The sequence below is a fragment of the Rhea pennata genome, chromosome 17 (genome assembly GCF_028389875.1).
Source record: "Rhea pennata isolate bPtePen1 chromosome 17, bPtePen1.pri, whole genome shotgun sequence".
NCBI lineage: Eukaryota > Metazoa > Chordata > Aves > Rheiformes > Rheidae > Rhea > Rhea pennata.
Window position 1 is genome coordinate 9,708,936 of NC_084679.1, and position 23,983 is coordinate 9,732,918.

At 52.6% G+C, this 23,983-nt stretch overlaps 1 protein-coding gene across 5 annotated transcripts in view; it reads right to left on the reverse strand.

The window, feature by feature from the left end:
* The window catches only part of SEPTIN5 (septin 5), a 47,188-nt gene that overhangs the window by 12,645 nt on the left and 10,560 nt on the right, over nucleotides 1-23,983 (reverse strand). Inside the window, exon 1 of one of the 5 annotated variants that reach the window (XM_062589811.1) lies at nucleotides 10,234-10,423. The exons of 1 other annotated variant lie outside the window; for it this stretch is intronic. Coding sequence is in view for 2 of the 4 variants with exons in the window: in XM_062589809.1 (XP_062445793.1) it covers nucleotides 4,984-5,073 (90 nt within the window). In the remaining 2 variants the exon portion in view is untranslated. Of the gene's footprint in view, nucleotides 1-4,853; nucleotides 4,958-4,983; nucleotides 5,312-8,396; nucleotides 8,414-10,233; nucleotides 10,424-23,983 lie in introns of those variants that run through there. 3 more of the 5 variants (XM_062589812.1, XM_062589809.1, XM_062589810.1) reach the window with 3 other exon arrangements.

Below are 23,983 nucleotides of genomic sequence, written 5' to 3' on the forward strand. Positions count from 1 at the left end.
CTGTGTCTAAAGGAAGGCACGATGGCTTGGCTTCTGCTTCATCTGATGGGGAACATTTCTTGCTGTGTCACAGCTATTCCTGGCTGAGTAAGAGGAAATCCTGAATAATCTGTACTATTATTTCAGAAGAGATGGAAGCACAAGGAGTATCAGAAGTAGGGAAACGTGAAAGTACCCAGGGCATTGGTGAGGGGATTTTGGTGTCAATTTTTTGATTAGGAGAATGGCTCATTGAGCAGAACTACTCCTGTAATGCTCACCACCAGTCTGTCCACGTATCTGCTCTCAAGCAGAGATCTCCCAGTGCAGGAATACCATTTCCAGCACAGCGTGGGCTTTGCACGCATCATCCTAGCTAGATGCACACAATATGGCTCATCCACGTTGCCTGCGTTACAAGTGGAGCAGCGCACAGGGAGTGAGAAAGTGGCTGCAAACCCCAGAGCACTACCTACTGCTGGTTCGCGGAGAAAGCTCTGAGCTTTACTGAGCGCTCCCTTAGCCCATAAAACACACGGTCACCCCACAGCCCTGGCACGTGCTCTGCACCAGCGCACTAACTGCGCACAAGGACTGACAGGCACGCCTCCTGCAGCCACGCAGGAGCAGGCACACCACCCGCGCTGAAGGCAGCTCGCCGTGGCCTGGGGCGCCACGCTGCTCGTGCGGAGTACACCCCGAGAGGCAAACACAGCTCAAGGCCAGGATTCAAGCATGGAAATAAACAGCTCAGAAGTAGCAGTCACCCCAGCCTGCGGTGTTAGCTGGAGCCTTTTCACCCCCACCCTCAGGGCTAACGTTAGCTTTAAGAGGTAACAATTTTACTGGGCTCTAGGGGAAGAGCAAATCTGCAGACCTGTTCCAGCTACTGCCTTCTAGCTTGGCTCAGCGCATGGTCCTGAGCTCGCAGCTCAGGGGCGGGAGGCACGGCTGACTGCACAGCCCAGCTCCTCCACCCAGGCAGCCTCCACAAGAGCACGCCTGGGGCTTCACAGCCCTACCTTTCCCCAGTGCCACTCTCCCCTCCCCAGGCCACCAAAACGGCAGTGGCTGAGGACCGGGGCGAATGCTGCCCTTCTCACATATTTTCCAAGTTAGACTCAAGAGGAAGCAGTCATTCACAAATGCCTCAGCTAGAGACATCATGGAATCCACATTTCAAAATCACTTAAAATAAACATAACCCTGGGATTCACACCACAGACAAATCCACAGAGCCAAGAGTTCCTCAAAATCAGCCCCAGTTCCCAGCCTGGCCACAAATGCTTTCAAGCAGATACGCTGCCCTGTGGCTCTCTTGCACAAGATCTCCAGGTATAGCAGAGAAGACACCTGTCCCTCACCTGTAGGTTTAGCCAGCTCCTTTCCTGGGGCACCCAGTAACAGAACACAGCCGGCTAACTGGTGTGTCCGGCTCTGGGCAAGCCAAGTCCCATCCACTTTCCATATTACAAGTGGGCAAGTGCAACCCCAGAGCAAGCTCTCCATAGCTTCGGGCCTGCATGCCCACACCCGTGGATGTCCTCAGCTGGGCACCCTGCAAAGCGGCAGTAGGACAGGTGCCAGGCAGGACATGAAGCTCTCTTCTTCCAACTTGTGGCCGCTCTTGGAGCTGCTCGCTCAGACAGGGCAGACGTGGCTGACAGGCACCGGGGGCCAAAGACTCTGTTCTTTAGCACTGTTACTGACTTCTAGACATTTAGGCTTGGTCTGAGTCTCCAACTTTGAGGCACATTAACCCCAACAGACAGAGTGACTATGGGCTCTGGTGCCTTTTGCCTCAGCCCCTTGCTGACACACCTGAGCAATGCTGCTTCACCAACCCCAGCCCAGAGAGGCAGAAGGGGGCAGAGCAAAGGCGGTCAGAGAGAAGTGGAGAGAAGCAGGGTGTCCAAATCACTCCCTTTCATCGATAGCTCTAATGGCAGAGCTAAAAGGTTTTGGCATCCGAAAAAAGAGGTGCAGCCAGCAGCGGCAACCCCACAACAAAAAGCAGCAGCAGCTCCAGGGGAGCTGCTCTGGTGGGTGCCAGGAGATGGCAGAACGGAGACTTTACAAGGGGATTTTACTTATTTCTCCCTGCACTCGGCTCCCCTGGATCGCAAAGTGATACCTCCTTGGGGAAAACCATCAACTGCCTCCCAAAAGGCTCAGTGTGGTGAGAACACCTGCAGGATCTGGTGAGGAGTCAGTGACTGGCAGAGTACAGGGCAGCAGCCCCAGCATGTGAAACTACACGCTGACCAAATTCCCATCAGGCCAGGCATGCGTATTCCCTTCTGTCAACAACATCTAGCTGCTTCCTGGACAGCAGTTTCTCAAGGTTAGCACAGCTGAGATAGGGAAATAGTTCTAGTAGATTTAAGGGGCCCTTAGGATACAATGAGTTGAGTCCTGCCTGGGCGCCTGACCCGGGCATCCAACCATGCCTCCTGCAGCCTCCCATCAGCAATTCCTCCGCACGGTTCCTGGGGCTCCCTGGGCAGTTTGGAGTGTAAGTCCTCTATTAAACCTCCCCTGTTTAACCCCTTCTGGACCTTGAGTATCTCTCTCCGCTGGTATCTGACCGCCTTTTGCCTGCCTTGCGGTCACACTCGGCAAAGGGCAAACGTGAGATGCACAAAGCAGGATGAAGAATGTGGTAACAAGAAGATCCAGATCCAGGTAACAACCAGTTAAAAAGGACCCCCTCCGCTCTGGGTCTACTCGCTACCAGGGCTGCCTTCTAGCTCCTCTGCTTGCCAGTGAAACATAACCGTGAATAAAATCAAAGCCCCCACGTTAACAACTCAGCTCCCCCAGCACAAACAGCAATGCCGTGCGGTGACTGCCACGAACGTGCGACATCCTTCCCCGTTTGCTTCTGATCCTGCAAAGCTCGGGTTCGGGAGCAGGAAAGAGATCTGCACTGATCTTTACCGAGTTTTGGAAAGGCAACAGTTGCCTGCTCTGCCCAGTGACTTTACAGGTGAAACAGCACTAATAACGTGCTAATAAAACCATACCTGAGGCTCATTTGGGGAGTTTTTCTGTTTTTTTTCCCATTCATTTGTCTTTTAAACTAGATGACCAAGGCTGGCAATGGAGATGCTGGGGAGCTGATCGCTGGTGTAACTCAGCTCACGTGAGCCAAGTGTAACTGGTCCAACCTGATCTCTTGTTTCTATTCAGGCCAGTCAAGAAAGTTTGGGTTTAATGCAGCTCTGGCTGCTTCCCCACAGCTCGGGGAGATCAGCACACGCCACTTTACATGTAAATCCTGGCTGGTGCGAGTTGCTGCCCCTTATCCGTAGCTAGTGGTTGCTTCCCTTGCACGGAAGAGAGGAGGGCTGAGCGCAAGGCCAAGCGCGGCGGGAGGCAGCCAGGGCCGCAGGGGCGAGAGCCCCGTCTCCAGCTCGCCTCCTCCTAAACATGCAGGTGACAGGCTCAGACCAGACTCGGGTTGCTGGAGGCGCCGCAGCCCCCCCGCCCCTCGCGAGCCAGCTCCCGTCAGGCTGCCACGGCCGGGACAGCCGGCGGCCGACCACACTCCCCTCGCCGGCGCCAGCTGTCACCCAGGGGCCCGGCGAGCCGAGCCCGGGCGCGCTCGCGGCCCCTCTCCCCGCCGCCGTTGCCTCTGCGCCGCCTTTGCGTGCTGCGGGGACGCGGCCGCGGGCCGTGCCGGGCGCCACCGAGGGGGTGGCCGACCTCGGGGGCCCTGCTATCAACCAGAGCTCCCCAAGCCAAGCAGGACGCCGGCTCCGCTCCCTCCCGCGGCTCGCGGTCTCCGGCCGTCGCAGCAACGCGCCGGCCCCTCCTGTCCTCTGCGGCCGGGGCGCCCTGGCAGGTTCCTAACTGGGGTCGGGCGGAGGAGAAGCCCTTGCAGGTACGGCGGGGCTCCCGGGCTGCCCGTACCTCCACGGAGGAGCCCGAGGCACGCCGCGTGGCCTCCATCACTCCTGCTTTCCCGGGTCCCTCCCCACTGCCCCTTCTTCATGTGCTGTTCAAATCGACCCAGGTCAGCTGCCATTTCACCACTTATCCTGGGTGTAAACGGGGCCTTGCTGAGTGCGTTCAAAAGGGCAAAAATTAAACACCGTGGGGCCACAGAAAATTCACAGAACGGCCCCGATCCCAGGTCTGGAGCAAACTGCAAAAATGCTGGAGCTTTTGTTGGGATGATGGTGCTCCGACCCACACCTAGGGCCCCAAATACGTTTCCCACATCCGCTGCCCTTTCTCCGAGTGTACGAACAGCATGACGCCCCCTCGCCTGCCAGCTGCAGCCATTTGGTGGGCTGCAGCGTCCTCTAATTGCTCAGGGCCCTCTAATTGCTGCAGACGCCAGAGCAACCGGCCAGCTCCCTCCTGGGCCGCCCTTCCTCCAGCCGTTCCCCTCCGGCCAGGCCAGGCCGCCACATCCGCATCTGCACGCACCAGCACAGCCCATCCCCAGGGCACAGGCAGAGCCTTTGCTATCGATCCACGACACAAACAGCCCTGGGGCGTCCCCCCATGTCCAGCTGCCCCTTGGGCCCTGGGGCAGAGCATGGGAGCATCAGCAAAACCACTCACCCCCCAGCATTTGCTGCAGCAGAAAGAAAACTGCCCAGGAAAACACAGACGTAAGAGGCCAGCACAAGCCAGGCTGCATCGGGGTGCGCACGCAGCACTAGCTCATGACCTGAGCACCCCCCCAAGCATACACACGTTCAAGTCAAGCCAGGGAATCAGTGCACGGAATAACCACGCAAAAGCATGTCACGCATCCCCCAGCTGTCCGATCCACCCCACCTCGCGCCCGCGGGGGCTGCTGCCCTCCCCGCATTGCCCCCCCCCCCGGTCCTTTCTGCCCCCTGCCGTCTCCCCTTTACCAGCTTCCTTCCGCTCCTCTGCTCCTTGGAGCTCTCATCCTGCGCAGCACGCATCTGCTCGGGCACCATTCTCCCCCCTCCTGTCCCGGCTGCTCCCCAGCTCGCATCGTGCTATAAATATACCCGGTACCTTCAGCTTGGCTGGGTGGCTTCGCTGTGCCTGCGTCCGGGGGGAAAGCAGCTTCTCCACTAACCGCTCCTGAATAATGATCGAATCCATAACCGCGGCCGGCGGGACGGACAGCCACCGCAGGCCAAGAAAAAAAAATCCAGCCCATGTGTTCCCTCCCAGCCGTGGCTAAATCCATGCGGCAGCCCCCCCGCCTACGCGTGCACACGCACGCAGGGCTGCGCGGCTCGGCGAGCCGCGACGAGGAGCAGAGGCGAGCGGGCTCCCGTGGCAGCTGCCCGGGATTTCCTGCCTTCGCCCGGGCTGCGGGTGGAGCCTGCCCGCACGGACAGCACAAAAGCCACCACCGCCAGCGCCGCGGGCCAGAGCCGGCAGCTCCCTCCCCACCAGGGTCCTGCAGAGAGGTTTCGCTCTCGCAGGATGCGGTCTGTGCTCTGACTCTGTCTCCTTTCGGGCCCATTCGGCTGGAGGACTTCTCAGCCAGCCTGGCTGAGGCAGCCCAGGCAAAGGTTTGCTGCGAGGCTGCCTGCTCGTGGTACAGCGTGCTGCCTCTGCCTCCATGTCCAAAGGTCTAAAGGGTCCAAAAAGCTCCCCAAAAGCTGGGTCCAAACTTTGCCCCCAGATTATCATCCTGGCTGATGGGGATCCACCTGCCCGTGGTGCAGCTCTGTCTCTATCGTCTAGCACAGGCTCTTTTGGAGCCTCACCTCCAGAGCCACTTGGACTAGGCAGCTGATGTATTCTGGACCTTACAGCAATTCTTTGATGAAAGCCTTTTCGATTTTGATGAAAGTCCAAAATAAAGAAGCATTTGTATATTTGTCAAGGGCAAGTATCCAGCCCAGCAAGAGCTTGGCATTAACATAAAAAACATTCAAATTTCACATTTGGGATGCTTGTAAGACCTACTTTCCAGCTTCTCTATGTAGCCATAGAAACCAAAACCTAATTCATACGAAACAAAGAAAAGCTGATAATCTCATATAATCACACAATTCTAGAAGCTGGAGGTTTAATATCTTGGCATATATAGCAAAGTCATAAGAGGTGGCAACATCAATGCACTAGAAGAACCTGAAACTGCCCACGTGCATTCCCAAGCACGATCCTGCCTGTGTGCAGGGAAGGACCCAGATTCCCTGCTCTGCTCCTGCCTCTCTCCCAGGCCCATCTCCAGCTGCAGCTATAGATCTCTCAGAGCAACTCAAGAGACTACTCAACCAGCAGGCCTGCCCTGGTGACCCTCAGGGCTGCAAGCTAGGACCTCCTCCTTGTACCTCAAACGTGACCAATACAGGCTTCTGCTATAAAGCAGCAAGTTTCTGAGAGACCTTTAGTGGCCTAAAGTTTAGGAGCAGGAGAGTGGAGAGGTGTTAGAAACCAGACTTCTGTATGTACCATATACTTTAAAAAAAAAGGGGAGGGGGGAAGAGAGCGCGAGAGAAGAAAAGAAGAACAGAACATGGCCTGCAGAGCATCATTTAAGGGATTATCTCTAGATGTTCATAAGCAATCAGAATGCACAAGCAGCTTGAACATCATGGTCACAGACATCCCAAGAACACTGTGCAGCAAACCTACAGCTGTGCGGGATTGTCCAAGTCCACGGCAGTGACACATGCAGGAGGAGGAAGGTCTGCACATCTTTCTGTCCCTTGGATGGGTGCTCTTCCCCTAATTTGCAGAATTACTCTACTCCTCAGGGAGCTGACAACACTTAGAGCACCCTCCTAGTTCAGCAGTGGGTCAGGGCATGTTCATGATGCTGGTTTTTACTCCTAGATTCACAATATCTAATCTCTACTTCCCTGACTGGAGGATTTCACAGTTCAGATCTGCAGCTTGTAAGATACTATGCTCTCTGTGCTGGGCTACAAGGGCAACAGTTTGGGACATGCAGCAGACACATCAGAACATACTTGAGATAACACAGACATTTCACCAATCCTTCTGTACTATAAACCACAATAGCTGCAAACCCTCCCTACCCTCCACAAATTTTCACAGCTTGGTAAACCCTTGCCAGAAGACCACAAGCCACATGGCCACGAACCACAAGTATCTGCCTGGACATGGGGAGACAAGCTCTGTCCACATGAGCCCACTGCCACAAATCAGAGCATTTTTCTCAACTGGGATCACAGACGAAGTCAACAACGATTTGGTTGCAGCAAAACCACAGTGTTGATCATGGCCCCAGGAGCTGCGCTGACAGTGCAGATAGGAACAAGGAGCTACTGTCTCTTGATCGCACTGAGCTTGCACACATCATACATGGCTCCCGGGATGGGCAGCCAGAAAGGAATTCCAGCTAGGAGACCATGCCTGGGAATGCAGAGAGAAAACGAGGAAAAGAAACTGAGAAGGGTAGGTCTTGCCTACAGAGAGCCTCTTTCGCACTGCATGGCCAATGCTACAGCTTAAGAAGAGTGTCAGTTGGCTGCAGACTCAGCCTCCTCTGCCCCTCCTACAGGGGCTCCTCTCAGAACAAGGAGCTAGAAGAGCTTGTCTTGGCTTCTTTTCTTGCCAGAGACATCAAATCAGAAATGACACACCAAGGAGAGGACATGTTTGAGCTGCTCAGATGTGTTGCACGGCACATGCTGAGCCACTGGCTCAGGTAGGTTCATGTGCCAACTTTCCAAAGGCATCCAAATCAAACCTTATTTTGCCTCTGTCCTTTCAGATTTCCCCCCTTCCCTTTCCACATAGGAGCTGGAAATGCCCAAAGTAAATCCTGGCCTGTTCCTCCAACAAGAAATCTAATGTACAACATCTTAACAGAAGAAGAGTAGCGCAGAGGAGATCTCACATGCTGTTTGCAGCAGAGCTCAGCAGGGAAACATATATCTTGGCTCTTTCAAGATACAGAGCAAAACCAAACTGTTTTCTTCACTTGGCTTATGAGCCACGTGCACCTCTAACCTCCTCACTAGTCACGCGCTAGCAGCAGCTCAGCAGTGGAGCCAGGACCAGAATCCAGCTCTGTGACCGTCAGACCAGAGCAATGGCCACAGCCTCATCCTGCCGGGCATGTGGCAAAGGAAACGCAAACACATCTGCGCAGTGCGCCCAGCAGGGCCCATGTCACGGACCAGCCCTTCCTTGTCAAATGGTGACAGGAAAAAAGACAGACAAAAAAAAAAGAAAAAAGAAAAAAATCATCATTGTCCAGCACAGCCCAAGCCCTCAGTGTTCCCACCACCTTTGGCAGTTGCTCGCTAACAAAGGAGCCAGGACAGCGAGGACGCACATCCCCCGGCGCCCCTGCAAACCACGCACCCACCCTTCTGCAGGGCTGCCAGAGGCCAGCTCTGGGTGCGCTGGCCAGAGGGCCGCCCCTCCTGGCAGGGGGATGCAGTGAGTGTGGGCAGAGCTGCAGTACGGGGTAACGGGGATGGGGGATGTCCTACTTTTCCCTTTGTCGAAGGCAATTTCTAGTCTGCAGGGCTGAAGATGGGCTCTGAGAGGAAGAGAGAAAACACGTTAATTTGTCTTTTTAGATGTAAACTCACAAAAGGCAAAATTCACCACCAGGCAGCTGGCCGGAGCACAGAAATGCTCCCTGAGAGCAGCAGGTCCATGCTATGAGGGCAACACCATGCACTGGCAGCCCCAGAGCAAAGAGCAAGGCCGCCAGGCTTCACTCGTGGCACTGAGCAGAGGCAGGCGCAAGGCTGTGCTATCACACAGTCATTGGAGCTGGAAGCGATACACCCATTAAAGAAAAACACACAGCGTTTAGGATCCAGCAGCAGTGACGCGCAGCAAGCAGCCCCTCGAAGCGCAGCACTGTGGGTGGAGACATCTGCAAACATAAGGAGGAGAGGAAGCAACGTGAGGATGCGCGAGGAAAGAATAGCACAGATCAGACATGGGGCTGGGGGCAGGGAGAGGAAATTCTGGCCTTGGCTAAATTTACACAGTCCTGGCTGGGCTCCAGCCACAACCACCACAGCCCCGCACGCCTTTCTCCAGCAGTCCTGAGCTCCCATCGTTTCACCCCGGCGACCTCCAAGCTAGGCCTTTCGCATTACCCATCAGGTAATCGAGCAGACCAGGCCTTGCTGAGCTGCCCATGTGTGACACTGATCGGGGGTCACTGCACTGACACAGCTCTGACATCCATCAGATGGATGCAGACACGTCTCTCGGCCTCTCAGCAACACGCTGTCAACGCCGACGGCAATGTCGGCCCCTGTGAGCCACACGCAGCTCCTCCAGCTCTGCTGCTAGAAACAGTAGGGATAAACAGAAAGGGAGCTAAAGCCAGAGGCTTGGCAAGAAGAGCCATGTGCAAAGCAGGGTGAGGAAAGGACCCTGTCTTTACTCCGCAAGACTTTTCCTGTGAGGTGCTACAGCCTACAGCTTGCTTCATACTCAGTGTGCATCATGTAAGGAAAATGTTCGGCCACCATAGCCTTGAGAAGCATAAGCATCACGGAGCCAGGCAATATGCTCCCTTGGGGGATGTACCTGGCTCGATCTGGCTTGTGCAGAGGACTGTGAAGCCCTGGTTATCTATGCCTCCGGAAAGTCACCGCAGTCCTGCCATGACAGCATCTACACTTTTTTAGCTAAAGCAGACAAAACTATTTCCAGAATTCCCCACAGAAGGGAAATTCAATTCCTGCCTGCTTTCTACCAAGATGGGAAGGACAGCTCCAGAGAAGCTGTTTGTTCAAATCAAACAGGAGCAGCATCAAGCAGCAAACTTGACATTAGGCAGGAGAACCATCCTCAGCCAAGACCAGGGAAACAGAGGCTGAGGGAGCTGCAGGTACCTTCCCTGTACGCAAGCAGCTGGCAACCTCTACTTCTCCAGACCTACCTTCCCTTCTCGCTTCCTGCTCTCCCATTGCATGGACACTCAGTGTTAATTTTGGACAGGTAAGTCTCAAGGGTGTCACAAGGTCTAAACTCTTGCTGGTACGTCATTGGGAGAGCAGCACACTCATCTTGAAGCTCCTGCTGATTTGATCTGAAACTGTGTTGATCTAAACTCTGATGATCAATTTAACCTTGAACATACAAGCAAGGCTCCAAAGCCAGATGGTTTCTCCCAGTGGTTACTGGGAGTGTCAGAGCCCTGATGTGAGCCAGGCTTCACCCTGTGATGCTCAGAAAAAAGCAAGAAATCAGACCAGTACTGCAGAAATCACAAAGTAGGGATGAACATGCTATACATACAGTGCCACATGCACAATCAACTCAGCAATCAAATCTCCTGCCTTCTTTTCTTTTACTTACTTCACAGGTCAAGCTTTAATTTCCACTCAAGGATCATGGCTGCTTTGTCACATAGTCCCTCCAGAAATCTATCCAACTGCATTTTAAAGGCATTCAGGCTGCCTGCGTCCACTTGAAGTACCTCACACTCCCCTAGAGGCACTGTGTGAGTCACCAGGTGCCTTCACTTCCAACCCTGAAAAAGAACCAGTGATCATAAATTGCCTCCCACTTGTTCAAACTTGCGAGTCCTTCTGCAGCAAGTTCCCAGCTCTTCTCACACCCAGCTCCTCTGCTCATCATTCAGGGTAATTTGTAAAATATAATAAATTGAACAGATGTCAAGCTGGCTGGAACTCTTCTACGGAAGAGTTGCTCTTTTCTCATCAGCAGCACAGGAAAAGCCACTACCAAACAGACCTTCCCTGGTGCGGTACCAACACACTCCACGTGAGGGAGAAGCCGGCCCGCAGAAGAGCGGGTGCCGCTGGGGCGAGACAGGACTGTGCCTGCTGGCGCAGCCGGCTCTAACAGGGAGCTCTGGCACCAGCTCTCTCCGAGCAGGGGCCAGACAGAAGTCAGTCTGCAGACCAACCCTGTAACCCTCATTCCTTCAGCCTCACGTAGGGTTGCAGGAACTGGCCTCTCTGACTGCCACTACATTCAAAACCTGAGCAAAGGACAGAGGTTTTCAAACTCCATCTGTTGAGACAGGAAGAGAAACCAGGTTGCACGAGAAAATCTGTAGCAGTCTCACAGCACTACAACAGCTCATCTTTCCCTCTGCGTCTTCCATCCGCTCTGCAGCACACTCAGGAATAAGTAGATTCCTTCCTTATAATCTCAGAATTCACAGCCAGGAAAAACAGAGAGATGGGGCACAGCCCTGCCAACACTGGAAAGCCAGGAATAGGCACATTTGGGAGAAAAACAGGTACACATTGTCCCACGGCATGGAAGTTGGCTGGGCTGGGAGCCCTTCTGGAGAGGGAGGGTGGAAAATAACAGTGATTTATCCTCAGAAATGAAAGGGGCACTGCTTCTCCGGCTTTCAGATTCTCCATCCAAACAACAAGAGCATCAGCAGTTCTGGAAACTCCTGATGCATATTAACATATACGAACAACAAAAGGCTGGAGACAGGAGCCTGCAGAAGGTCCACCTTAAAATTATAGGCAGTGGTCCCAATCCTGCGATCCTTACTCACCGAGTAGTCCCATTGAAATACAGACGACTGCTCACGTGAGTAAGGGATGCAGAATCAGGCCTGTCTACCAAAGAGGCTGAATCCTGAACTGGAGAGCACATCACGGCCTCTGAGCACCATGAGACTCATGCCTGGTTGCGCAGAGGCTATCCCGAGGACATCGCTGGGGAGGACAGTCCAGGCTGGGGTACCACATCTGCAAACTGCACACTTCGCACAGACCGTGGAGAGCAGGCACTGCACAGACAAGGCTGGAGAAGGGACCCAAGCATGGATGATCCTGGTTCATCTCTAATACGCTCATCTCACGGACACTTCTAGCTCTGCAAGGAGGTCTTTTTAACCAGACTGTCATCCTAGCAGGCTCCCAGAAACAGTATTTAGAGAACGCAAGCCAACTGTCTTGGGAAAGTTCCCAGCTCCTGTCTGGGGCTCCCAGCTACAATTAACATAACTTTAGCAGTAGCTGATGCCCACAGGAGAGGAGAACAAGCCCACTCTTAGCTCACTACATCATTAATTCCATTAGCAAAGGGGGAAAAAAAGCAGTGATTTAAAGTAACCTTCAATTCTGGGAGGCAACCAACAGGCAATGAGAAGCCCAGTCCCAGCTCATGTGAGGAATAACCTCCAAAGCTCTGCAGAGCACATCTTCCAAGGACAGCCTGTAGCTGCCTAGCACAAGGGGGAAAAGGCACCTTCTCCTTCCCAAGGGTGTCTCCTATGGGTGTCCCTCCCAGCATCCCTCCCTCTGCTGTGAGCAAGGATTTTGCCAAGGAAGTACCAGACGTTATCTTTCTCCCTGTACTCCTTGGGACAGCCCCTGGCAGCTCTGCCCACTTGCCAATGCCCAGGGGCAGGACCCAGCTGGGCTGCTGCAAGGCAGTGCCCTCTCCGTGCAGCATGGCCCCAGGCTAACATGGTTAGCTGGTTTTTGGGCTGATCTGGCTGGCCACAGCTCCGCACTTGACCATCTGCCCTCCTCGGGGGAGGACCCCAGGAGCCCTGCTCCCAGCACTGCCACACCTGACCAGCCTGCACTGGCCTTACTGCACACACCAATCTGCCCAAGCCGGGGCCCTGCATCAGGACCAGCGTTCATCTGTGCAGATAGGTAATTAGGTTCCCTCTCCGTTTCCTGCTTCCTCCTGATGGTTTCGCTGCCTGGCAGCACCCTTGCAGCCCTGCATGATCCAGTAGCATTAGTCCGAGGGGAATTCTGCTCCTGTCCTCCTTGAACATTGCTCTTGCTTCAACATAAACAGCAGAGAACTGCAGGGGCTGTTTCAACAGTTTGAGCATTTCATGGCAGAAGCATTTGTCCTTTCCAGTGTGGTAAACACCAGTTTCCCTCCCACACCTGCCACCCTGCCCCTTCTCTTCTGAGTGACACAGAAAATGAGTGTGATGTTGTTGGCAATTAGCAGCAATAAGCTAATCAGCAGAAATAAGCAATCAGCTAAACCAGGGCTGGATCACACCTCAATTTATGAGCAGTGGTGCAAGCCATTCCTTTCAGGTAGGGCCTACAAAAAGCACATCTGTTTACCAGCAGTGGTGTCAGATGTTCTCACAAAAGGATCATAACACTCTCCTGCAGAGGGGAAAAATAGGTAAGAAATAGAGCAACTGTGAGATCTGAGAAGTCAGCACAGAGAGCTCTCTCATTGCTCGCAGAGAAAGGAACGAGTGCAAGCCCAGATGAAGTATCCACAGAGACCCTAACTGTGCATACAGGACATCTGTCCTTCTCCTCCGCTACCAAGCAGCAGCTCTCTGGGAAGCAAAGCTGGTTCCAGGAGCCCTGACCCTTGTAAAAGCATTCCCAGGACCTTCAGAGATGCGCAAGACACTATTTCTACCTGACAAAAGATATAAGCAGAGGACCCAGCCTGAGAGTCCTCTCACAGGTGCCCCTTCACTGGAGACCTGCAGACTGAGCTTTTCAGAAATGATCTGTCATTCTGGCCTTTTGCACCCTATACTATATTGTGTTCTCCAATGCAAACTGCATGGTGCTACCCATCTGCTCCCTGGCCTGTCAGGGCAGCCCCTGCTCTGGAGACCTGCTGCAGGTCTCCGCCCTCCAAGGCATCCCGCTGAGAGACCTTCGGCATTTCTGCATCACTGCCCACACTGCCCCATTTCTACTCTCTACCCAGCTTCAATGCCAAACTGCTGCCTGCCCCATGGAGAAGGCTCCAAGAGGAATTTTGAAAGATTTCAGGAGCTTGCTGCTCTCTTGTGTGGTTTCCCTGGGCCTGACACACATGTAACATTAGTTAGAAACTGCTGCAGCATGGCAACAGTGCTGTTGATGCTGCAGCACTGTGTTAGGGGGCTACCCCAACCCCAACCCCAGCTGAAGGAAGCAGGACCCCAGTGCAGCGGTGCTGTGGCCACTGATGGAACTGGCCACGCAAATACAAAGCCTGGTGACTTGCTGCATGAAGAAAAGGGAAGAGAGAAGAGCTGCAAGGCAGTAAATGGCTGAGATAGTCCCAGGCATTAAAGACCAAAGCATCAAGATTTTAACAACCCAAGGTTCATGCAGCTCAACCCAACAGTCAAAGTTGGGGAATCAGATTTTTCTGTTTCTTGTTTGACATCTATGGCTAGCTATGTGGCCACCCAGCATTTACACTGGCTCCACATATCCTACCAGAAGAAATGCCAAGGCCATGGCTGGGGAAGATGCTTCAGAATAATCCAAAAGGGAATCAGAAGATGCTCTCCAATGCTCTTCTCTCCCCTTCTCCCCCATCTACTTGCTCCAGCAAATGCTGAGGCTGGTTACATCTCTGCTGCACGCACCACCACCTCTCTGTACCCTGCAGCATGACTGTGGATTTGCATTTTGTTAAATGCTGTGATGATGGCAGAAAACTTCAAGTCACTGAAAATATAAATCAAATTGTGCTGTCTGTCAAAGGGAATTTAAACAAAGTTTCTTCCAAGCTTAAGAGTAACAGCACTCCTCAGCAGTTACTGACTCTTATCCTTATCAGAGCTGCTGACCAGTAAGGAAAGAGTAAAAAGTGTTAGCCTGAGTTTGTAGCAAAACAGAGGGAAGAGACCCTCTTGGATGGAGAAGCAGCTAGCTCAGAGTCTCAGCAGAGATTAGTGAGTACCAGAGAGCTATCCAGACCCTTTTGTAGCGCAGTTGCATATGCAAAGGTCTGCAGCTCATAGTAAGGATACCCATATGGATTATTTACCGAGACCAACAGGTCCTGATGGCTTTATGGTACTCAGATGAACAAACCCAATTTCTACTGCTCAGCATCACACAATGGGTCGCCCAACAGGCCAGCCACGAGATGCAGTCACACAACAGCCAACTGCTCCACACACTCAGTTCAGCCTTGTCCTCCAGAACCCACCCCAGCATGGAGAGTCACTCTTCAGTGCAAGACAGGTATGTACAGGGGGTGCAACACTCTCCTGAAAGTCAAGTGAGCCACAGGACCACCTCCCTCCTTCACTAGCCCTGCTCTGGTGTGGGATGCTAGGAAACCACATGGAAGCAGACAAGGCTTTGGGGAGGAAGGCCTTGTTTGGGTGTAGGATATTGCTCATTTCTGACTCCATGAATCTTCCTCAGCCTGCCCAAACTCTGCCCTCAGCCCAGCGAGAACATGCTGCCAAAGTGTCTCAGAGCAGGAGCAGGGTGAGTATCAGAGGTCACCCTGTCTGAGGCTGCTATAGGAAATTCAGGCAAGGGAAGTACCTCTGCTTACCAAGGCATGAGGTCAGCTCAACTCTTGGGTTGCCTGCAACAGAGAGGTGATAACAGCACCCCAGTGGAAACCCGCGAGCCAGCAAGCCCTTTAGCACAGGAGCCTCAGCATGCTTTTGCCAGGTCCAAACTTCATTAGCAGTTTTGCGGCAATGAGATTCTTACCAACCGCTGAGATGACGCCATCTGTTTCCATTTATGTGCTGGCTCACAGGAGCAGCTACAGAGCAAAGGGCTCTGGAGAGACTTTGTTCTCCAAGCACATGGGGACTGAGCAGCCAGCTAGTTGGGACAGACTTAGTCTCAATCCACTCTCCCCAGCGCAACCTAGTACCTCCCCTCTGCACAAAGTACACACCTGGGAGGCATGATAGCACTCCCAGTTAGGTTTTTACTTTCAAGCTCTTTCATACATCCACCCACAGGACACTTCTCTGTGGGCATGGAGAATGTGCTCCCGGCAGACAGCACAACTGCACTGACTTACTGATCTGCAGGGCACCGCAGCAGAGGGGGAGTTCTCCGAACCATTCCTACATCATTTGGGTCTGCCTTCTACAAAGCCAAAAAGAATCTGCCATTGATGAGCCAGGATCCCCAAATTAACAGCTACCAGACCCTCTTCCTTTCCGCACCAGGGTCCTTCAGAGTTCACACTGTGCAGTGCAATCTTTATCTGGACTCCTTTTTCATGTATTCATTTTTATGCACACTACTTTGGGCAACAATGTATCCACTCACCCTAAGAAGGGGCAAGACATGTGCTAATGGTGTCTGCACCAGGCCTAGCCAGCACGAAAACACAGAGCACACAAGGCAAATAAAAATGGCACCATGTGGCACAGGAATATCTAGGCTTTTTGAGAAACTGTAGCACCAAGAAGGAAGGGAGAAAAATGGGAGATACTGTGTGGGGGGAGGGTTAAGGAAATTATCAGCTCTATCTGGCAGCTGAACTGCAGGAGGACTCTGCCTCCTCATCTTACCAGTAACACTTGCTTCAGGAGGGAAACCAGTTCTCTTGCTCAACAGATTCTATGCTTTGAAACAAGTTGCTCAATTCTTGGTGATTTGGGTAACTACACTTTCCCTGTGGTTGCTGCTTCCTCTTTGAGTGAACAGAACGTTTTTCAAGGTCAGAAAATAATTTATGCTCTTCTAAAACTGCCCTCCCAGGCCCTACAATTCCCCTCAGTGATTCCTTCCTTTGGAAGAGCTAGAGATCCCTTCACAGGCAAGATTTCTCTGACAGTCAGGCCTACAGATCATCTCCCCTTTTCTACCTACGACCCTTCTTTGCCTCCCGATCTTCCCCCTATCCATGCCATTCCTGCATCCAGTGGTTATCAGCACATTGATTGTAGGTGGAAGTTCACTGACAAATAAAGCCTCTGGATTAGGTTGAATGTTTAGAACTAGCCAAAAATGGTAAGTCCATATTGGCTGCTGTCCAGCAAGGAGACAGGAGCATCAGGAAATTCCCAGTGCCACGGAAAAAAAAGATGCCTGTTCAGGGAAATGTCTGCACACTTTGAAGCAAGCATCCAGAGAAGCCTCTCTGAGGAGAGCTCCTTCACTAAAAAGCAGCTCTCTGAGCAAAGCCGTAAAGCAAAGACATGCGTAGATCTGTGGGGGTCTGCAATGGACTGGCAGCCATGACAGAGTGCAGCAGGACATGCATTAAACTTCCCTTTCCTTTCCCAACAAAGTCTTCATAGCTCAAAGAGTAGAAATTCTCTTGAGCAGAGTCTTCTTAGATGACAGGGTTCTTTGATCAGAAAAAAGGAAATGCTGGGAGATAGCACAAACAAAACGCAGTAGGAACAGCAAACCACGATACTGCAGTAAAAGCAAGTAGCTAGACAAAACTGCCGCAAAATAAAAGCCTGGATGACATAACTTCAGGGAGGGGATCCTTCCCAATGTGATCTCATCTTACTGCCTTCACGCCGTTGCCAGGTTCTCAGCCCAAGGGTAGGTTGGCAAATCCCACCACCAAATGCACTGCTCTGGACAAAGGCTGCTCCGAATCCGCTGGCAGGCACCTCCTGCAGACACAGCCATCCGCGCTGAGCTCTCTGCACTAAGGCTGCACCCAGTGGCGGCAGAGTAGCCAGGGGAGAGAGGAACTCCAGGGGACAGATCTTGGTTGATCCTCAAGAGCCAGGAAGGACTGTTTCCCAAAGCGTACCCTCCCGTGCTGCATACCACCCCAAGCACAGGAGCTTCCCTCACTTCTCTATCATGACTGCTTTGCTGTCACATACCACCAAACAATCCCACTCAGCCCCCTCCTGTGCCACACATGGCACAAAGCAACCAGGCTGCCAAATGCCACGCCAGCCAGAACAGGACTGGAGAGGCCAGGAGAGTCCTGCCTCCTGCAGCTACTCGGCCCACCAGGCAGAGTGATGCTTGGGCAAACAGGACCTGCTGCAAGGACCACCCACAGCAATGGGAGAGCTGGTGAGCGTGTCACCAGGCTGCCGGTCAGCCCCAAACAGGGAGGCTGAGCAGCACGGCAGGGCTGGGCACAGAGCCCAGCATTAGCACCCCAGCCCCAGAGCTGACAAACTTCCCACTGAAGGCACCGCGGATTACAAAGGCTGATTTGTTCCTGACATGAGACCTACCCAGGCTGCCACCCAGACACATCTTCTTTATTGTGCCCTACTGACACTGGCGACAGGCAGGGCTCTGGGCTCAATGGCTCCTTTCTGGGATGCTTCTGGAGCCTGAACACAGGAGACCACAGATGGAAGGGGACTGCCAAAGGCCTGAGTCCTGCCAAGCAGCAAGCACTGGCCTGTGCGTCCTTCAACACTGAGAGCAACATAAGTCTCCCTTGGGGCCCCACTGACCCAAGCCCCTTCTCAGGCCATGGCAGAGCTCCTGTACCACTCAGTCAGCCATGCTTACCTGCACTGCACTCCCATGTCACTGGCAGAGTTGTGGGATGCTGAGTAAAGGGGACAAAGAGGACATTTTAGTGCACAAACCCTGCTTCTCCGTGCACTTCAGATTACTGCATTGCATAAAGGCATGGAGTCACGCCTGAGGGAGGAAAAGGAGGCTGTAAACTCTCATCCTCACAGTGACACATTTATGTGATGAGATCTGTTCCCTGTTCCCGCTCCCAGTGCAACAGGGAAGAGAGGCAGGAGGGTGAAATCTTGCTGGATCCTACAAGGGGTTAAATTCCCTCCCACCACTGCTAGATAAGGAAAGTTTACCTCCACACAGAAGCCTTGATACAACCTAGGACGAGGCCAAGAGAAGAGGAAATTCCCCCAGTAAAGCTTTTCCCCCTCCCAGAGCTGCTTGGGCAGCTACAGGGAGTTCCTTCCACATCTTCACAGCCAAAGGAGCATTAGAAAAGACTCCTTTTATATTCCCAGCAATAGCCTGCCACAGCCCAGCATCTCTTTAGCTTGAGCTCCAGACAGAAGACTAGGCTCAGGGGAGGTGGCTGGACTCCCCCAAACAGCTTGCAAGACAACGCTCGGAGCACATTCCTGTTTTTACTGGAGCACATGCTCATTTATGGAAGCTCAGAGCTGCATGCACTTGGCAGATCAGCTCCAGGAGCCAGGGTGGAGCTGGGCTTGCTGGACACCGGCACACCCAAGGACTCCATGGTCCAACTGCGCAAGAGAAAAATCTTAGCCATTTCAGAGGAGCAGACATTCAGGGAGAAGGAGGAAAGGCCTTTTGCCACGTCAGGAAGGAAGGTTCTCTGTTACTCTCTGCAAGCAGCGGCTGGCTGCACTGTCCTGAGCTCCTCGGCGCTGCCCTGGACCTGACACCCTCATCATAGACCCGACACGCTCACCCTAGACCCCACGTCCTCAGCACTCCTTTTGTCACATCTCCACTCCTAGAAAGCAACACTTCTTAGAAGGCTCTGCTTCCCTTTTCTAGGGATCCACATGGCTCCAAGATATTAAGATCCCAGCAAGAACTCTTCCATCCCTCCATACATACACCTCAGCACCTTCCTGGGCTTGGGCATCAATCCCAGATAGCACTGAGCAATTCTTCCAGCTGGGTACGGCTCAGCACCATGCAGGATAGTGTCTAACCTTCCATCCATGGAAATGGCTGCACTATTTAACATTTCTAGGAAGGCCTCCTGCCTTTTTTTTGGACTCCGCTCTGTCTTCTCTTCCTTGCCACTCATCTCATGCCCCACAGCACTTAAAAGATGAGAACAGAAAGATATAAAACCCAACAGCAGTGCCCACTTCCCACTACTTACTCAGCCCAATCACATGGCTGCCCGGTGCTGCCGGTCAGTCACTAGGTCTGGGCTGGAAAGCATCACGCCGCAGGCTAGCGCCCTGCTAAGCTCCCTTCCTCAAGCAGACGCAAGGGGATGTTTTACAGCACTAGCGCTCTTCAGCAGGGCCATGCCCTCCATCAGCTCCACATCGTACTGCCTGCAGGGCTAGCAGCAGAAAAAGCTCAGGACAGCTCGGATGTTGCCCAAAAGCCCCCAAACCAGCAGTAGGGGCAAGATGCCAGGAAGTCGCAGGACTGTAGCTGAGTCTCACCAATACCCAGTTGGGAGAGCCACGGGAGAGGGGCTGGCAGACTGCGAGAGGTCTCAGGGCGAGATCCTACCCCGCACATGCCGGGATTGCCTTGCTAAGTAGGAAGCAACGGACTCTGCCCACCGCTTCAGCTCTCGCCTGCGTCGTTCAAAGAGCCGCAAAAGCTGTGACCAAAACACCAAACACTGCTCCAACTTGGAGCTGGAGACAGATGAGGTCACCTCCAGTCTGAAATCACTTCCGTTCCCAAGCTGCTCACAAGACTGTGCTACACTTTAAAAAGCATGGGATGGGTGGGGAGGAAAACCCCAAACCAACTAAGCAGTCTTCCCCATTAAGAGCTCAACACTTCATTAATCTCTGCCTCCCCGTCGGCTGCCATCTGAACGCTCCACCCTCCCTCCCGCCCCTACCAGGGCAAGCCTGGCAGGAGCTGCTTTGAGCTAGTAACAGAGCATGGCACAGGCTGCACAGGCCCACGGCTGACCCCCAGCTCCCCAAGTGCAAGCAAAGCAGCGCAGTGAAAACCCAGCTGCTGCAATCCATGTGCCGCTCGGACCCCAATCCATCTGCTGCCCATGCATGAAGATGCACATGGCCTGGCCTCAAACACGTGTGAGGGGATGCTGAGTTCTTCAGTTCTGCTGCCTCTAAAACAGCAGTGAGGAGAATTTCACTCAAAACACCTGGGCCTGCCTTGGCTCGAGTCCTCAGGGGTCCTGGCTGGAAGATGTTTGAAAGAAATGGGAGGCTCTTCTCCCTGCACCCAGACACCCTGGAAAGCCTGGAGCCCTCTCCTGTCCCAGGCAACCCACCAGCACTTTGTAGGAGACCCTCTGCCTTCCTGTAAACTTCCCAAGCTCCCAGAGCTCAGCTGCTCCCTGCGTGCGGGAACAAGCAGCCATTTTATCCTCCGAACCACTGTACAGGCATAATCCTGCACACGGGGGCAGACGTCCCCTAGTGCTCCCACGAGCAGGTTGGGGTGGGGGGGTTGTTGCTCGCTCGACGTACAGATAAAAGTCCTTCAGACTGGAGGCGAAAGCTTTGCTCAGCGCAGCTTAACAAGAACCAGACTGTACCACGTTTGAGGAACTCACAGAAAAGATGCAGGTAACACACCCTGTATTTTCCAAAACTGTAGCCTGGAAAGGTCCCCTGAGCATCTATCAAACACTTTGGACAGCAGGATCTGAGGACGTGGAACAGATGCTATGAACTCACAGAAAGACATTAATCTACTTCCAAAAAAATCCCTCTTCGCAGGCAAGCCAGGCTTGCTCCATGCAAAGGAAGCCAGCAGCCGTAACGCCACCCGTGCCCTGGCAGAGCTAGGGGCGACAAAGGTTGCATTTTCCTTTTCCAGTAATACTTAGATTTAACTACACAAACTGTTCCCCGTGGGGCAGGTCCTATTTCACTGTTTATGCAGGAGCCTTAGAGTTGGATTTTAAAGGTGAAAGCGCCCGTTCCCAAACTGCAGAGAGCCCAGTCAATACAGACATCCTCGCTGCAGCAAAGCAGCTGCTTTGCTGCACTTTGCAAGCACTTTAGCTCGCTACCCTTGATGTCACGTGTGCATCTAGAAAAGGCAGGGCCGAGGAGGAGTTCAACCAGGCAAAAAAGGCCACAGCCATCAGCGCTGCAAAAGGCAAGAGATCTGCAATAACAAAGTCTGTGTGAGATTCTAGGACTCATGGCAAGTCTAGGAGAAGCAGAAGGCATGCAGGACGCAGAGGCATCCAGACTTTGGGTCAGACACTGCAGTTCTGCCATGCCACTGCCATGGAGGAACTGCCACGTTCCTCCAGGAGCACATCCCCATCTGTGAGGCACTGAACCAGCTGAAGCACAAGGGACAGCCCAGCCCCGAAGGACTTGCAATCAGAAGTACACAAGAAAACTAGCAGGCACCAGAGCAGTTGGAAAGCAGCACAGCTAGTGTGATAAATAGTGACTAGCACTAGCTACTGGCTGCCAAGTATGCACAGGAGGGATTTAAGGAAGAGTTTGGAGGAGGATAAAGGAGACAGTTTGCAAGAGAAACAAGGTGGGAGGAGATGTAAGAACAGTAATTCACAACAAAGCATCTCCTCCAAGCGAGGTCCCTAATAAAGATAGATCATTGTAAAAGTTTCCATCCCAACAAAGAGACCAAGGCATAAGTGTTCTCCAAGATGGGCCTGTCCCTTTGGGCACACCATGGCACTGAGGAGAGACACTGGGAGCTCGGGGCATCTGCATCTCATCTCACTGCCACAACATGAACCACGGCCTTCGTGCAGCCCTTCTGTTCAGACCAACTGAACTCCCTCTCCTGCAACCACCAAGGTGCACAGTGGGCCTGGAGACAGCACTGGGACCAGCTCTGTGCCAACAGTCCACCTCCAGCACAGAAATTGCCTTGGGGAACATCTACACAGGTGTCAGAAGGGGGAAAAAAATAGTAGTAGTCTTTCACAAGCAGCACAGCAGAGCCACACAAAATAAGCTTCCCTCCTCCAGATGTATGGGCTCTGGTGGGGAGGAGATTGGACACGATCCCTTCAAGGCCGGTTTTGCAGAGCTTCTCTTTCTATGGCTCTTGCTGATTTCTGAGACAAGGATGAAAGGGCCATTCAGAACTGCTTGGGACCTACCTCCTGCAGTATTTTCCTAGCTCTTTTCCTCCACCAACCCTTTTCCTGGACATAATCCGTGGACCACAGCACATGAAAGGCAGCTGTGAGCCTGGTACCGGGTGTGTGAACACCTCAGCAGAAGCTTGCTCATGGGAGATGGTGAGAGCTCCTGCTGCACGGCATTTCAAATCAGCGAGAGTGGCCCTGGCAGAGAATGGAGGCAGGCTCCCTGCGCAGGACGAGATTTGTAAGACTATGGGGTGCTCAGCTCCTCTAAATTTGAAATGACCTAGGTGCTTTCATCCCTATTTAAAAACAAACAAACCAAAACAAAAAAAAACTGGCCTTAAATTTGTATTATTGCAAATCAACTGCCTAAAAAATTTACCCTTAAAATTACTATCTCTATGGAAAAGCTGATGTTTCATCTATTGTCTTTCATCTCTACAATATCAGCACAGGCCAGAAGAACACATCAGCTCCTTGGTTAGTCCAGAACACGACGACAATCTCAGAGGCAGGGCAAGCAGGACTGCTTCATTTGGGGCAGAGACAGCCCCCAGTTCTGGGCTGGCATGACGCCTAACTGCGACCCAGGGGACGGCTTCAGAGCTGCTGTCAGCACACAGACAGCTAATAACACCGCCTTCGTGCTCCACGGCCCCGTTGTGCTTAGCCCGAGGAGCAAGAACATCAAAGCTGCCCTATGATCCTCCCATAAAGGCATGGGGCTTGCAAACTAACCTGCCGTTTTGGCAAACTTCACCAGTCATAATTCAGTATAAAGTAACACAGCCAGACCAGACAACCCAGTTTGATCAGGACAGAACTGGAACACTAGGATCCTCCTGAAAAATTCTCAGGGATGGTATTTTCTCCCAGATTGAGAGAGGGATTTGTCCCCTCTGTCAAAAAAAGTCCTGGCCTTCAGAGTGAACATCTGTTCTGTGCAGACAGTATTACTGTGAGACTGGTCTTATTGCTATTTCAGTCTTCATTTCCACTATAATTTAAAGCTTATTAATCAGCTTATCCAATCAGAGTCATCCATACAATTTCTACTTGCTACGCAGCAAAATGTTAACAGTGATACATTAATACAGTCCTGCTCTGATGGAATAGCTAATTGTAAATTCCTCATTCACATGGATTTCTTTCAGCAGTATTGTTGATCTCATTCTTTTCTTTTAGGGCTCTACCTGAAAATAACAAGCTTTGGAAAGTACTTGAGGAGTAAGAAGGGGGATGTTAATGGAGCAGGCAATGGAAAGATAAGAGTCATGGAAATGTCGCTTTTGAAATGATAATGGATTTCTGGAAGTCAGAGAAATGAAACTGGATTAAAGAAGATATTAGACAAGACAAAGTCATTTGACTGTAAATGCTACGGTTGCTGGACACACAAAGCACAGCAATACCCAACATTAGAAAGAACTCAGAAGCAACACAGCGGAAAAATTGCATTTGCTAAATTGTGCTTTCCTAGGAGGCAACCCAAAAAAAATGAAAACAGCCACAGGGGTAAGAAGAACAGGGCAGGATGAAGCAAGGCTCGGTCAGTAGGTTAACTGAGAGACAGCACTCCGCATGCACGCATACGGTGTGAGATCCTGCGACAGCCACAGCAGGCCAAGAGCTAACATGTCACGTG